The sequence below is a fragment of the Etheostoma cragini genome, chromosome 16 (assembly GCF_013103735.1).
Source record: "Etheostoma cragini isolate CJK2018 chromosome 16, CSU_Ecrag_1.0, whole genome shotgun sequence".
Classification (NCBI taxonomy): domain Eukaryota; kingdom Metazoa; phylum Chordata; class Actinopteri; order Perciformes; family Percidae; genus Etheostoma; species Etheostoma cragini.
The window spans coordinates 13,590,489-13,604,405 of NC_048422.1; the positions used below are offsets into that span (position 1 = coordinate 13,590,489).

General features: G+C 37.7%; 4 protein-coding genes across 9 annotated transcripts in view; 2 read left to right on the forward strand and 2 right to left on the reverse strand.

The window, feature by feature from the left end:
* Positions 1-4,622, reverse strand: part of LOC117959062 (lysine-specific demethylase 2B) — a 25,314-nt gene extending 20,692 nt beyond the window's left edge. For 2 of the 4 annotated variants that reach the window (XM_034895921.1, XM_034895922.1), the window contains exons 1-6: positions 4,258-4,621; positions 3,543-3,687; positions 3,301-3,379; positions 3,071-3,117; positions 1,849-2,027; positions 1,604-1,710 (exon numbers count right to left, since the gene is read on the reverse strand). In XM_034895921.1, coding sequence (XP_034751812.1) covers positions 1,604-1,710; positions 1,849-2,027; positions 3,071-3,117; positions 3,301-3,379; positions 3,543-3,687; positions 4,258-4,302 — 602 coding nt within the window. In that variant the 5' untranslated portion in view covers positions 4,303-4,621. Of the gene's footprint in view, positions 1-1,603; positions 1,711-1,848; positions 2,028-3,070; positions 3,118-3,300; positions 3,380-3,542; positions 3,688-4,257 lie in introns of all 4 variants that reach the window. The other 2 variants (XM_034895920.1, XM_034895919.1) reach the window with 2 other exon arrangements.
* Positions 3,797-7,523, forward strand: orai1b (ORAI calcium release-activated calcium modulator 1b). Of its 3 annotated transcripts, XM_034895948.1 has the most exons (4): positions 4,720-4,925; positions 4,957-5,017; positions 5,121-5,241; positions 5,337-7,523. In XM_034895948.1, exons 3-4 carry the CDS (start codon positions 5,128-5,130, stop codon positions 5,892-5,894), a joined length of 672 nt encoding a protein of 223 aa, XP_034751839.1. In that variant the 5' UTR covers positions 4,720-4,925; positions 4,957-5,017; positions 5,121-5,127; the 3' UTR covers positions 5,895-7,523. The 3 variants fall into 3 exon arrangements, with proteins under 3 accessions (XP_034751841.1, XP_034751839.1, XP_034751838.1); XM_034895950.1 differs by lacking the exons at positions 4,720-4,925; positions 4,957-5,017 and adding an exon at positions 3,797-3,954; XM_034895947.1 differs by having other exon boundaries at positions 4,722-4,925; positions 4,957-5,241.
* Positions 6,875-9,575, reverse strand: morn3 (MORN repeat containing 3). The gene is made up of 6 exons (XM_034895946.1): positions 9,346-9,575; positions 8,686-8,855; positions 8,397-8,554; positions 8,142-8,301; positions 7,857-8,041; positions 6,875-7,706 (listed from the first exon to the last, which is right to left on the reverse strand). Exons 2-6 carry the CDS (start codon positions 8,828-8,830, stop codon positions 7,599-7,601), a joined length of 756 nt encoding a protein of 251 aa, XP_034751837.1. The 5' UTR covers positions 8,831-8,855; positions 9,346-9,575; the 3' UTR covers positions 6,875-7,598.
* A 70-nt stretch (positions 9,576-9,645) lies between these two features.
* tmem120b (transmembrane protein 120B) overlaps positions 9,646-13,917 on the forward strand; it is a 7,533-nt gene continuing 3,261 nt past the window's right edge. Inside the window, exons 1-8 of the mRNA XM_034895945.1 lie at positions 9,646-9,892; positions 11,311-11,429; positions 11,610-11,726; positions 11,813-11,872; positions 11,979-12,074; positions 12,199-12,288; positions 12,415-12,480; positions 12,629-12,690. Coding sequence (XP_034751836.1) covers positions 9,830-9,892; positions 11,311-11,429; positions 11,610-11,726; positions 11,813-11,872; positions 11,979-12,074; positions 12,199-12,288; positions 12,415-12,480; positions 12,629-12,690 — 673 coding nt within the window. The 5' untranslated portion in view covers positions 9,646-9,829. The remainder of the gene's footprint in view (positions 9,893-11,310; positions 11,430-11,609; positions 11,727-11,812; positions 11,873-11,978; positions 12,075-12,198; positions 12,289-12,414; positions 12,481-12,628; positions 12,691-13,917) is intronic.

A 13,917-nucleotide genomic window follows, 5' to 3' on the forward strand; every position in this document is an offset into this window, starting at 1 on the left:
AAAACAACAGCTACCAATAGAAAACACCGCTAGAAATCACTCACAAGAGCACTACAGCATAGAAAATTGTTCACAATGGGACATTGCTCCTTTGGAAATTAATTGAGGAATGATTAGCACTCTAACATATAAATGATTCTGTAATTAAGTTAGATGTAAACAGCACTGTTTATCTGAAAAAAAGGAGAAAAAAAACATTACCAAAGAAATCTGTGCAGTATTTAATACTATTATGTCTCCCACAGAGAGATGATGTGAAACAAACAAAACAAATGGATGTAGCAAACGTTAAAAAATCAACCAGCAAATGCAAACATCATTGAGTTGTGGTAATGATATATAGATAGATAGATAGATAGATAGATAGATAGATAGATAGATAGATACTTTATTGATTGCCATGGGAAAATTCAAGGTCCCATGAATAATATAGACAATAAAAGAGAAGATACTAAATAAGCTAATTTTAAAAATCCACATGAATGTAAGGGATGTATAAGCATGAGATGCTAGCAGTGACATGGCAATTATATTGTGCATAAAGGTCATCCATGAGAATGTGTGTCACGGTGGTAGTGCAAATAAGTCCAATAGTGCAAAGATAAAGGATAAAGGAAGGGGTTGTGCATATGGGCTACTATAGCCAGTAAATAGTGTAAGCAGTAAACAGTGGGCCAGTGGACAGTCAGTACATAACTATTGTTATCGGAGGTAGTGGAAGTGCTGGAGAGGGAGGAGAGGCAGACAGACTATGCAGAGAAGTCTCTCTCCCCTCTTCCCTTTTGTGAAACGTTGTAGAGCCAGATAGTTCTGGCACCACTTGGTTTGCAATTGTGACCAAAGCAAGGGCAACAAATTACTTTAAAGTCAGATAGTTTTGCAGTTTTGCTTGCATTAGAAAAAGAAATTATGAAACAAAGACAGATAATAATTTGGGGCTGTAACACCCAGAATTATTTGAATTAGCAATTATTTTAATGTTTTTTATCAAGATTAATCAATCGGTAAATGAAAATGCCCATTACATTTTTTTACTCAGAGCTGACATTAATAACATACAGGTTTCAGCATCCTGTCTGCATTCCATTAAGTACACCCTAAACCCTACCATCAGCACTCACCTAAACAGGATTCTTATTGGAATTAAATTAAAAATCAATAAACAGAAAATGAGCGGAAGGATCAGAGGGGTCTCTTTGTGATGGAAGGAAATAAGAGGATAAAAGGAAAAGCACAATTGGTTTTGACTCTTAGCTATGTACAATACAAATAAAAGATTTTGTTTAAGCTATGTACAAATGCTGACAGCTGACTGGCTTAAAAGTGTCGGTGCAGTCAGACTACAGCTGTTATAAAACCATCCTCCACTGTGGAAAATTCTGCTGCCTAGCAACAATCAAGAGCACTTACAGCGCACTACAGTGATAGAGTGATATGAGACATTCAGATGAGAGGAGAAATGGTATTTACTGCTAAGGATGCAGCTATTTCCTCCAAGTATTTTCTATATCTGGTTCTATACATTTCTCTTTTTTTCCACAGTCTAACATACAGCTCAGGAGAATCTTTGTGAAAACAGGATCATAATCCAGCAAAATCATACCTTTGCACTTTAGGGTACTTCATGTCGGAGATTACATTGGTGGCTTCTGTTTGGCTATGTTTCAGATCAGGAGGCCACATGTTGTCCACCCAGTCCACTTGATCCACCTGGGAGAGTGACCAAAACGGCACTTTTAACAATCAATCTCAGTGTTTTTAGTCATGCATTCTTTGAAGATAGTACCACATTTTTGACATGCATAAAACTTTTATGACATCATACAGAGAGTGTCTTGTTATATTTACCACAGTGGGCCGCTTGATGAGGTTCTCCAGCTTAGTGTGACTGAACTCTAAGCTGATGACATTAAAGAGTTTGTCCCGCTCTTCCTCCGGTGTCTCATAATAACGGACAAACTGAGCCATGCTCATTTCTGAGCCTTTCTGTGTGCTCACGTCCATGACATCCACAGACCGACGACTGCCTGCAAGCCACAACCAGGACACAACTTGACTTAAAGCTTTGAGCACTTTTACTGTTAACATGTAATACCATAGGTCTGTAAGTTTGTCTAAGAACAATCTAGCATGCTCTAGCAAACTTGTGAGATGTATAAATAGACATTGTTTATTGTTGGCCTTTCACAGATTTCATCATGAACAAGTAGCTCTAATGCATGTAATTCACCATCTTCCCCACTAGATGGAGTAACTATGCCTCAATCCATTTCAATTTCAGGCTTCACTTGTCATATTTTAATGTGTAAAGAAATTGCAATTTTCTGATCAAATTATCTTTGCGTGATAATAGATAAAACTAAGAATGCACAATCATGTATGGAAACATATTTAGAATAAAGTATAAGACAAAGTAGAGATAGACATGCAAATATAGTATAATCATCCATCACACAACAATGTTATATGACAGGCAGACAAAAAGACACATACATGTGTTGACTAATTAAATAATACCCAAAAAAGAGATAACAGTGAACAAAAAACAATACCACTGAAATAATAATAAATTACATAATCCTATTTATGTAATTTGAACACACTATGACTATGATTATAAAACAGCTTTTTTTTTTAAATTCCCCCTATTCCCCTATCCACAACTTGGAATTTCAGCTGATATCACAAGTTTTTGAGCTCACTAACCCAACAACACGACATAATCATGTCACAGCTGTGGTAGATTGAACATGTTTCTTTGTGACCTTTTTCTTCCACATACAGTACTTTGGAAGTAACATGTACATGGATGTGAGAATATACACTTTAAGGAACCTTCAGATCACCGCGGTTTTTCTGAAAAGCTAAAACTCACTGACCTGCCTATTTCTTTTCAGCAGTACTCCCCCTTTTAGATGATTATTTTTTAACAACATTAATTGCTACATAAGTAAACATGTAGGCATACATTTTAAAATGTGCGTGTGTGCGTGTGTGTGTGTGTGTGTGTGTGTGCGTGTGTGTGTGTGTGTGTGTGTGTGTGTGTGTGTGTACGTGGCATCCTACTTACCAACTAAACCTTTAATTTCACTGATTGTAAATTCTGGATCAGGCATTCTAAGAAAGAGAGAGATTGATGTCACTCAGTAACTAATATAGAAATAATGTATATAGAAATTATAAATTACATGTGTTGGTTAAAAACCATTATATACAACAAATATAAAGTGGGTTCAATCAATGTCAAAGATTATTTTTAACCATCTGTAAACTGGTGAACTCAAACCAATGTCTTCTCACCTGATCCCTAGTCCATCTTTCTCTTTGAAAATGAGTGGTGTCCTGAGAGCCTCCCTTTGCACATATTCATAAGAGAAGTCTGCAAGACAGCGAGTGTGTTGTGGACAAAGGCATTTATAGGAAAATATATTTATCGTGGTAAAGACATGCATCTTACCAATCAATCTTATTTCAAAATGTATATCAATACCAAACAGAAAAGTGGTTAATCAAAAGAAAATATAGGCTTTGTGTTACTTTACCTTTACCCTCCATGCAGTGAACAAATGTGGAGCTGTAACTGTCACTAACAAGCTTTTCCTCCACACTGAAACCTCTGATGTTTGCAATTTCTTCAACATCGGACAAATCCTCGTTTTCGTCGTACATCCTCCGACAGATGGAGCGCTGCCATTGAAAACGAGATGATTTACGTGACACAACCATATACTGTTAATAAAGTCAATGGAGCACGCGTGGAAACTATTCATGTTATGACGACAACTCTGTCTCCATTAACAGCCAGTAAACATTTATTTCAAATTCCTAACTTCAAACTTGAGTCAAATTCCGTTTTCTGATAACGTTACTATAGTAGCATATTTTTTTCCTAAACGTGACGTCAAGCACAATAACCATTAAACGACATTTTGTCCTGGGAAAAGACAGTAGTTGGTAGGTTAACGTTACTCCACAATGATACATGTCAAATGTTTGCAGGATTTTATTGATTTAGCTAGATGTTGGTTTATCTTGAACGTACGTCCTCTGAACTGTTACACATATACATTAAGTTATAACGTTAACACCTAATTCTAGAGAGCTATCGTTTCTGCTCATGCATATCTAACTTGAACAGCTTAAGTGACTTGACAAAGATGCCAACGTTTACCGTTGCAAACGTTAGCTTTGGCTAACTAATTAGCTCGCTGCCAATCTCGCTCAAAAGCTAACATTAACACGGCAGATGATACACACCAGCCTGCGTCCAGAATCAGCACACGTTTCCACGGCCTGAGCCATCGTCTCTTATCAATGTTTTCCAGTCACTCTGTTTCGGATATTCATCTTCATGCGTAGTGAAGTTAAAGAAACAGTTAGCATGCTTTTCAGGTTCAAAACAAGGGAACCATGTTTTTGTGTATTACGTCACCGCCAGGAACCAAAACATTGTTGGACAACGTCACGGCATGTTAGTTCACTGCTTTTAAACTGGTTTTACAAAGAAGAAACCATTATCACATCAGACCAATCACTGTGTGTTTGTTGTTGTCTAAAGCAAACAGCAGTACGTTTAAACCCTTATTAACGAATAGTTCAGCCTACCATATTAACGAAAAACAAGCAATTAAATAGTTTATTTACCCCCCCAAAAAATGTCTTTATTTAGTTTCATTCATTCTAATCGTAATGATGACTGTTTCTGTACGCTAGGCGTGACGTGTGTCACGTGGACTGGATATTGGTTCATTAAACCGTTCAAGTGGACATTAACATGTTTTGACGATTACTACACACTGGACGTGGTGATTACATCCTACGTATTCACGAGGGCTGATTCGTATTCGAGGAAATGCAACCCACGGTTGAGTAGCGGATGTTCGCCTTAGAGCGCGCGGGCTTATGGGTAATGTTAGGTGCAGGCAGTACCATAGACAGTTAAAGAAAGGGCAGTAGCTACACGCTGAAGACTGGTGGTGGAAAAATAGCCCCCGCAGTTGGCGAGGTTAACTGTTTTGCAAGTGTACGCTGATGGCATGTTGAACGCTTGTTTCTGTCGTGTTCCGCAAGAGTAACAAGGTAATTACGTAAACAATGCTCGCCCAATCCTTTGATAACAGGAGCAACATGAGTCTGAACGAGCATTCACTGCAAGCTCTGTCCTGGAGGAAGCTGTACCTGAGTCGAGCTAAACTGAAGGCTTCCAGTCGGACATCAGCACTGCTTTCTGGATTTGCTATGGTAACATTCTCATTAAACCCCCCTCTTACTCTTTTGTGGAATAATCAGTCATTTTACACAGTATTGTAAACGTGATTTCCGTTCTTTCCTTTCAGGTGGCTATGGTAGAAGTACAGCTGGACAACAGCTATCCTTACCCTCCTGCTCTACTCATCGCCTTCAGTGCCTGCACCACTGTGCTTGTAGCTGTCCACCTGTTCGCTCTGATGGTCAGCACCTGCATTTTGCCTAATATAGAGGCTGTCAGCAATGTCCACAACCTTAACTCTGTGAAGGAGTCTCCACATGAGCGAATGCACCACCACATTGAACTGGCATGGGCTTTTTCAACAGTTATTGGTACCTTACTCTTCCTAGCTGAGGTGGTTCTACTCTGCTGGGTCAAATTTTTGCCAGTTAAGCCCAATAAGTCCAGTAATAATACCGTTTCGGCAGGTGTGGCGGCAGCTATTACGTCCACCTCGATTATGGTTCCTTTTGGTTTAGTCTTCATAGTGTTTGCGGTGCATTTTTACCGCTCCTTGGTCAGCCACAAGACTGACAGACAGTTTCAGGAGCTGGAGGAACTTTCTAATCTCACCAGACTACAAAACGAGCTGGACAACAGAGGGGAGTCGTCCATTTTGCAGTCTCCAAGCTCACATTTCCCATAGTGAAGTATGGTGGATACGCATTTTGGTGGAACTCTTGACTGCAAGTCAGAAGCCACATTATTGGCTTCTAATTTTTTACAGGAATGAGGATGTCTCACTTCTTTGTGACATTTAATTTTGTGAAAAGAGTTGTATTTTTTAGAAAACACGTTTGTTCAACTGTGAACTCAAAAATCTGCCGTAATGCATGTCTTAAAATCAAAAACTTTTAAAAGTTTTAACTATGATAGTAATATAATAGTTTGATTTAACTCATCTTATATACACAATGACAGAGGTTTTCTGAACAGTAACTTGGAACCCTGTCTGTTGCCTGCTGCGGTTATTTACCTGTTTTTTCAGAGAACACTGCATTTGTTAATAAATAGTACCTTGTTGTGTTTTGTAAATCAAAAGTATTTCATTCTCCTCCTTGTTCACCATGTACATGATTTTCTTGTGATGTTCACCAATCGTTTTTGTGATGCTTGCAGATTGTAGACTGACTCAACAGCTGCTAAAACAAATATGTTCTTAGTTTAGTATATTTTCTGACCTCTGCAGCAGAGGCTGTGGTGTTAAAATAAACATTTTATATCAAATGGCATTCAAAGTTTCAGAATTACAAAAATTATTTCGATGTACTATTTGAGAACATAATATCTCTTTTATCTATGAAATGTTCTTGTAATTATTGACACAGCATGTCACACCATTTTGCAAATGCAACATTTTAAGTTGACTTATACATATCAGTTTTCACCTAGCATCACTCTTATGCCGGATAACCAACTGAGCCAGCCCTATCTGATGGTGAATGGTCATTTATCCTCAGGAGATTTTTTTAAGAAATCCCACTCATATTTCAGCATCTGTGGACTACTTGTCTACATCAGACACTAGTGTTTTTCTGTGCTTCATTTTGTTGAGACTAAGCACTCTACATGTCTCACATATCCTGAATTAGCATGTTGCTTTCATCATCAAGCTGTTTATTTACATTTATTTTAACCAGGGTTTTATTCTCAACAATTTAGGGAAACGGATCAATCTTTAAGTTTAAGAGTTGAAAGTCTGTATTGGATGAGGTAGAAGTTCCAAAGTGAAAGCTAAGGTAGTGAGTTGTTGGTGGTGTTATCTTGTCACATGGTTGTAATTATTCCCTCATAATTAGACGTTTGGGTGGGTTGGTAATGAGAGGAGATCCTTTCATCTCAAGGTATGAGTGTTGTCAGAGTGCAGTGTAGAAAAAAAAAATACAGTTATGGCTAATATTTGATCAGTCCTTATAAGAGAAAATATCAGATGTCCTTTTGATATTTCCATTTACTAATATTACATTTATTACATAACCTTTGATTATGTGTGTACATTAGTACCAAGTCTGTCAAATATTGTTAAATCAGTAACTAGTTATATCATTAGGTATTTTCTTAATGTATGTAGTAAAATGTTTTAGGAACCCTAGAACTGAGCTGATCTATAATATGGTAATTAGAGTTAGCAGCAAGATGTTTATTATCATGACAGTTACATTGTTTAAACATCTGTGTTAGTAGTAAACTGATTAAGATGTTAAATTAGATCACTATCTTTTTCAACTCATTTGAAATATCAATAGATGTTTTTGGTTTGCACCACAGACACAAATAAACTATTTGGGTGAAATGTTTTTGACAAAACCGAACATGCTGAATGCCATCATTCCATGTATTTTTCCTTTTTTTATTCTTCGTCTGCTAGTGTGTCGTTGAGTGAAAAGTTGCTGTTGATCCTCTCAAAGTAGGCTGACTGGGCATCCCTTAATACCAACTGCATATCCACCAGGTGTAGCTTGAGGAAAAAAAAGATAAATTCATATTTTATATTACAATAATGCATTGTAAAAGTGCTTTGTTGTCCATGATTATTTGAGTGTGTCACATAAGTGGTGACAGACCACTTGTAAACGCTCCAAAAGTAGCCAGAGTAAAAATGTTATACCGGGGGAATTGGATACTTTGTCGGTGTCTGTGCTTCATTCCTCCAAAGGTCAGACAGGGTCCCACATTTTGGTACTCCATCAACCCAAAAGCCTTCATAAAGCTGGCCTTTGTCAGAATAGTAGAATTTTCCATTTCCGTTCTTCTTGCCGTCTTGCCAGGCGCCTTCATACCAATTTCCATTTGCTTGGACACAAGTGGAAAAGTCACATTTTAAAATCCACCATCTTGTCCCACTATTCTCTTATCTGGTTTTTGTTGTGTGTGTATAGCAAAGTGTTCTTACCAAATCGGATGATGCCCTGTCCGTGATTCTTATCCTTCAGCCACTCTCCCTCGTAGATATCTCCACTCTCATAGTACATCCTTCCCCAGCCACTTCTCTGGTCCTCACTCCACTCCCCCTCATAAACGGCTGAGTTATTGTAGAAGTACATCCCATAGTCCTAAAGAGAATGAAAACAGTGCAAAATATATCACAGAGTGTACATACATGTGTTACGGTGTGCATGACATGAATAACAGTATATAAAATACATACATGCTTCTTTCCATTTTTCCATCCACCACAGTACTTCCTCGCATACTCCTTTGTTTCTGGAAGCAGCACACTGTAGGTACCATATCCATCACGTTTTCCAAATTTCCACTCTCCATTGTAAATGGAACCAGACTTCTTCCAAACCTGAGTTCCCTTTCCTTGAAAAAAATAAAAAAGTAAACATTTTAGCTATACTACTGTAGCCAAAGTACGTTATGCTTCATAAACAGGCGGCGTTCACAAATTTCTCGGTATAGTTTAGTGGAAGCTCACATAAAAAGTATCTCACCATGCTTTTTGTTGTCCTGCCACTCTCCAGTGTATTCATTTCCATTGGCCGAGAAAACCGTATGCCTTAATCCACATTTCTGGGACTTAATAACCAGCAATGTTGACAATGGCTGATGTTTTTTAGATGTTTTAAAATAAGGCATGGCCTGACGTAGCTTGATGAAAACCTTATAACAGAAATAACATGTTACACCCATGGATGTATTGGTTACACCCATGAAGCTGTACAGGTTATACTATTAAAAATGGAGTAAAGGAAAACAACTCTACGTTGTCCTTCTTTAAATGCAGGTCACATTCATAGACACTGTCAGGTAAAACAGTGCATGCGTGCACATATTTACAAAGTTTTACTAAATACTAAATAATTTTAACAAAAACATCACACATCATTAGATCTTGTCTAACGTTAGTTTTTTTTATTCATTTATTTATTTTATAGACGAAAAACCTGAAAATAGGGAGCAAACTGAATCCACATAAGTTACATTTAGGACATTCAAGTTAGGTTTGTTTAGCATATATATATGTTAAAATAGTACGTAGGATACAGGTCATTTAGCGATAGCTAAGGTTAGTAAATTAAGTTAGTTAAGGTTAGCTAACCGGACAAATTAGAATGTCAAACACTCATTCAAAGAAAATAAATGTTACTTACCTTAGGGATGTGTCCAAGCGGATGACTTACTTAAACTCAATCCGCTTGTAAACTCAGGCTATGTAGTTAGCTAACTGACGTTAATAATAAATTAAGAAAACATGTGTTAGACAGCTGAGCTAGCTAGCAGTAAACTTTACTAGTTAGCCAGTGTCTATAACACACAGTTGAGCATTCGTTGTATCCTAGCAACATACTGTAGTCATACTGTATTGTCATAGACTGTAGTGTTAATTAAATTGAAAGTCAATTCAAAGTTATAGTTTAATGTGTCAAGGAGGTCCGACTAATGCCTAAGTCGTTTTTATTATTTTGTTGTAAAAAAATAATAATTTTATTTTAGTGTCTTCAACTGTGTCGTCTGTCGATGTGCGCATGCTCCCTGCAGCCCAGTTAAAAAAGCTTAGAGTGGACGGAGCGTGAGCATATACGCTACTCGGGAGACAGCTGAAGTCGTCCTCTCTACATCAGCTACTGTACCATAATGTCCAAACCAAAGTTTCAGGCGGAGTGGGAGGAAATTGACGAGGAATATCAACAATTACAGGTGATAAACAACATTAAAACGAGTAACGTACATTATGTATGGTACATTGATGGCTGTAGCGTGTCGTGGATGGCACTGACAGCCGATTTCGTTACTCTCGAGGCTATTCATTCTCAGCTCAGCCTTACGTGGCCGCAGCTTTGAGCCAATAACTGTGCTGTTGTTAGCGATATCAAAATTATGGAATAGGTTTTACTGGCTGTGCATTAGCTTTGACTTTACTGTAACATCTGTGTTACAGCCGCTAACGTTAGCAGCAGGGTTATCGTATTGCTGCTAGTGGGAAAGGTGGCTATAATGAGCAGCTATGACGTTAGTAATTTAGCTAGCCAGCTAACCACAGTAGTATTGTGCCATTTATTAATGTCAAACGATTGCTTACAAAGTTACTCAGACGTCATAAAGGCAACTTAACGCTGTTGCTTTGCTTGAGTAAATCATGTGGTCATTGAATGCACCATCATTCATCATTACCACGCTAGCTCACGTTGGCTAACTAGCTTACGTGAAACATTGTAAGAAGTAAATAATAAGAAAGAATACAATACAGGTCATTTTGAGGTTTTATATAGCACCGTGTGGCGTGTGGTTACGTGGCATGACCACCCCTCTCTTCATGTCGGTAACGTTATCAGACGTGGACCTATGATGCCATCAAAAATGTAAAATCTGGAGCTACTCCGTAGGGAAAGATGATGAAGGTGACTAAGAGATTGGGGACTTTCTTAAATGGAGGTTACATGTTCTGGCGAGATCTCAAATGTAAAATCTTCACCTGCGCATAAACCATATCCTATCCATAGTCTGTTGCTTCCTTTCAAACTGTATATTTGTACATCTGTGCATGAAGTCCTAACTCTATGGTCTGTGGGTTTGAAGAGGCTTGATGATAAACACACTGTTGATTGATCTGTGGTAAACCTTTTAGAATACATCCCTTTATTTAGCTATGTGTATGCTAACAGCATGAGTATCTGAAAACAAGCATGTGATAAACACACAGTATACATCAAGTTGCAGTGTGATTATCTGTCAAGTTAGCTTTTCCTCTCTGAAAGGTCAGGATCTCTTACTCTTATTACATTTCTCAGTGTCCAGTTTTGTAGCGAGTATTATGATACAATACAGTTGAATAGCACTCCCCAAAACACATTTTCAAGCAGGCCTACAATAACAAAACCCCTTTGTTTGGACCACTTCTCCCATTTCTATGATAAAATGAAACTTTGATTGTGGAAGTCTTTTAACAAAGATTAACCTTCTTTGGTATTGGGTTCTTGAAAGTTACACATTACATGATCCCATTGATAGTACATTTGTATTTAAAAAAAAAAAAATCCTGCGATGAATGTGCAGGATTACCTTTTTGTCCTTTACAGATTTTCTCCACTCACTTTGTGTGTTTGTCTAATAACTAGGAAACTCACAAAATATACAGACAGAAACTTGAGGAGCTCACCAATCTTCAGACAACCTGCAGCAGCGCAATCAGTAAACAGAGAAAATGCCTCAAAGACCTAAAGCGCAGCTTGACCAAGTAAGTAGTCTCTGATCCGGATGGAAAACTTGCTTATGATTTATCATTTTATTTGTGGCTCATCAGCCTGTTTAAAAGAGAACTTTTGGGGGGAAATTGATTTTGTGGAAGTCTTAAAAGTGGTCTTTCCATGTATTGTGCTTTTGTTTGACATTACCTTATTTTGTCTTCTCTACACAGGTGTTCAAAAACCTGCGACAAGAAAGAATTGGAACTAATAAAAGACATCAAAACACAAATTAAAGATAAAGAAAATGTCTTTTTTGATATGGAAGCATATTTGCCAAAGAAAAACGGGTCAGTACTTTTTCATGTTGACAATTTACTCATCACAAACAATGAATACATTTTTTTTGTTTATGAGTTTTTTTTGTGTTTTTCAGGTTGTACCTAAATTTGGTCCTGGGCAATGTGAACGTAACTCTTCTCAGCAACCAGGCCAAGTATGTGAAGTTGTCAGCCTTAAGGACAGAGTGAAATGTGGCTTGGAATCTGGAGTTGTGTTTCATTTCTTTTTAATTTTTTTTTTTATAACCTCCATTCATATAGATTTGCCTACAAAGATGAATATGAGAAGTTCAAGCTTTACATGACAATAATCCTGATGTTTGGAGCAATAACCTGTCTATTCTTTCTCAACTGTCGGTAAGATCTCTTTTTTCCTCCTCAGTTGTTGTTGTTATTATTATTATTATTATTGTTTTTATTGTCGTTGACTTATTAAAGTTCATAGAGTTGCTCATTATTTTATTTTCTCTATTTTGTTTAGAGTCACTGATGAAATCTTCAACTTTTTGCTGGTGTGGTACTACTGCACACTGACCATAAGGGAAAGCATCCTCATGAGCAATGGCTCCAGGTGTGTTGTGATGTTACTGTAAAGTAAAACCACAAAAGCAATTGTTCTATGATAGGAGTAGTATTTTGAATTTCTGGGGTATAAAATTACAAATCTCTTCCTATTCTCTTGTATAATACTTTTTAGGATCAAAGGTTGGTGGGTGTCTCACCATTATGTATCCACCTTTCTGTCAGGAGTGATGCTCACCTGGTGAGTTTTTGTCTTTGGTTTCTTTAGTGGTACATTGTTTCAGCCATCATGATTTCAACTTTTGTACAAACACGTGCAGTTCAGCAGCTGTTAAGACAATAAGGGTTACAGTTGCTTGGTTTAGTTTTAACCTTGTGTCTTTTCACAGGCCAGAGGGGCCAATGTATCAGATGTTCAGAAGCCAGTTCCTTGCTTTCTCCATCTACCAGAGTAAGACTTTAATCTGTCCACCGGACTTGGAACAAAATGTGTTTGTTACATTGCTGTGTATGCACAGTGTGGTGTTTAAGATGTCACACTGTTGTCTCGGTCATAACCAGAAACGTTTTTGTTGATTTCAGATTAGGGTTTGAGGTAATTTCATCAAATCTGCATCCAGTTTTGAATCTGGTAACTGAATCTATTTGGGTTGTCTGTTTGTTAGGACCGTTTCTCAGTATTTTAAACATTAGGTGGTTCATCCTAATAAGCAACAGTAACGTCTTCCTTTGGTAGTTCGTAGTGTACGATTAAAACAGGGAACATGTAGTCCTTCCTTTTGTTGTGAGTACCTTGTAGCAAACATTGCATATCACATGTTTTTTTGTTGACTTTGGTCTAGTGTAGCCACACTTTGGGACATTTAAAGGCATTCTGCCATGTGCTGCCAGTCAGTATGACATAATAAGTTGTAGACACTAGCAGTGGGAGATAAAGGAGAATGGTTCTTACAGATGCATTTTTGTTTTGATACATACTATATTTGCTATAAATCCAAATTAGTACCTGAATTGATGAAACTGACAAATACTTTATTGTTTAGTTAATAGTTTGTTTGTAAAATGTCAGAAAATAGTGAAACATGTCTGTTATAATTTCAAATCTTTGTGTCTAACAGTCCAAAAGCCAAAATTATTCAGTTTACATTGACTGAAACAATTATTTGATTATCACAACATTTGCTGAAGAACTTCCTGTCAATCATCAAATTCAATTGTGTATATATAGTATCAGATCATAACAAGAGTTATCTCAAGACTCTTTACAGATAGGGTAGGTCTAGAACACACTCTATAATTCACAAAGACCCCACAATTCCAGTAATTCCTTTTAGGGAGAAACCTTGGACAGACCCAGGCTCTTGGTAGGCGGTGTCTGACTGTGCTGGTTGGGGGTGTGATGAACAGTGGCAATAATAGTAACAATAAATAAAATTGATCTATGACCATAAATAGTAGTTCATCGCGTAGCTGGGCGTTACAGGACGTAGCAGGGCACTGCCGGGCGTTACAGGACGTAGCAGGGTACTGCCGGGCGTTACAGGATGTAGCAGGGTACTGCTGGGCGTTACAGGATGTAGCAGGGTACTGCCGGGCGTTACAGGATGTAGCAGGGCAATGCGGGCGTTACAGGACGTAGCAGGGCAATGCGGGCGTTACAGGACGTAGCAGGGCAATG

Coding starts and splice junctions, on each gene's coding strand:
- orai1b (XM_034895947.1), top strand. CDS start 5,095: ATGCTCGCCCAATCCTTTGATAACAGGAGCAACATGAGTCTGAACGAG. Junction 5,242..5,336: donor TGCTTTCTGGATTTGCTATG/GTAACATTCTCA, acceptor CTTTCCTTTCAG/GTGGCTATGGTAGAAGTACA.
- morn3 (XM_034895946.1), bottom strand. CDS start 8,830: ATGCCTTATTTTAAAACATCTAAAAAACATCAGCCATTGTCAACATTG. Junction 8,555..8,685: donor GCAGGACAACAAAAAGCATG/GTGAGATACTTT, acceptor ATTTTTTTCAAG/GAAAGGGAACTCAGGTTTGG. Junction 7,707..7,856: donor CAAAGTATCCAATTCCCCCG/GTATAACATTTT, acceptor TTTTTCCTCAAG/CTACACCTGGTGGATATGCA.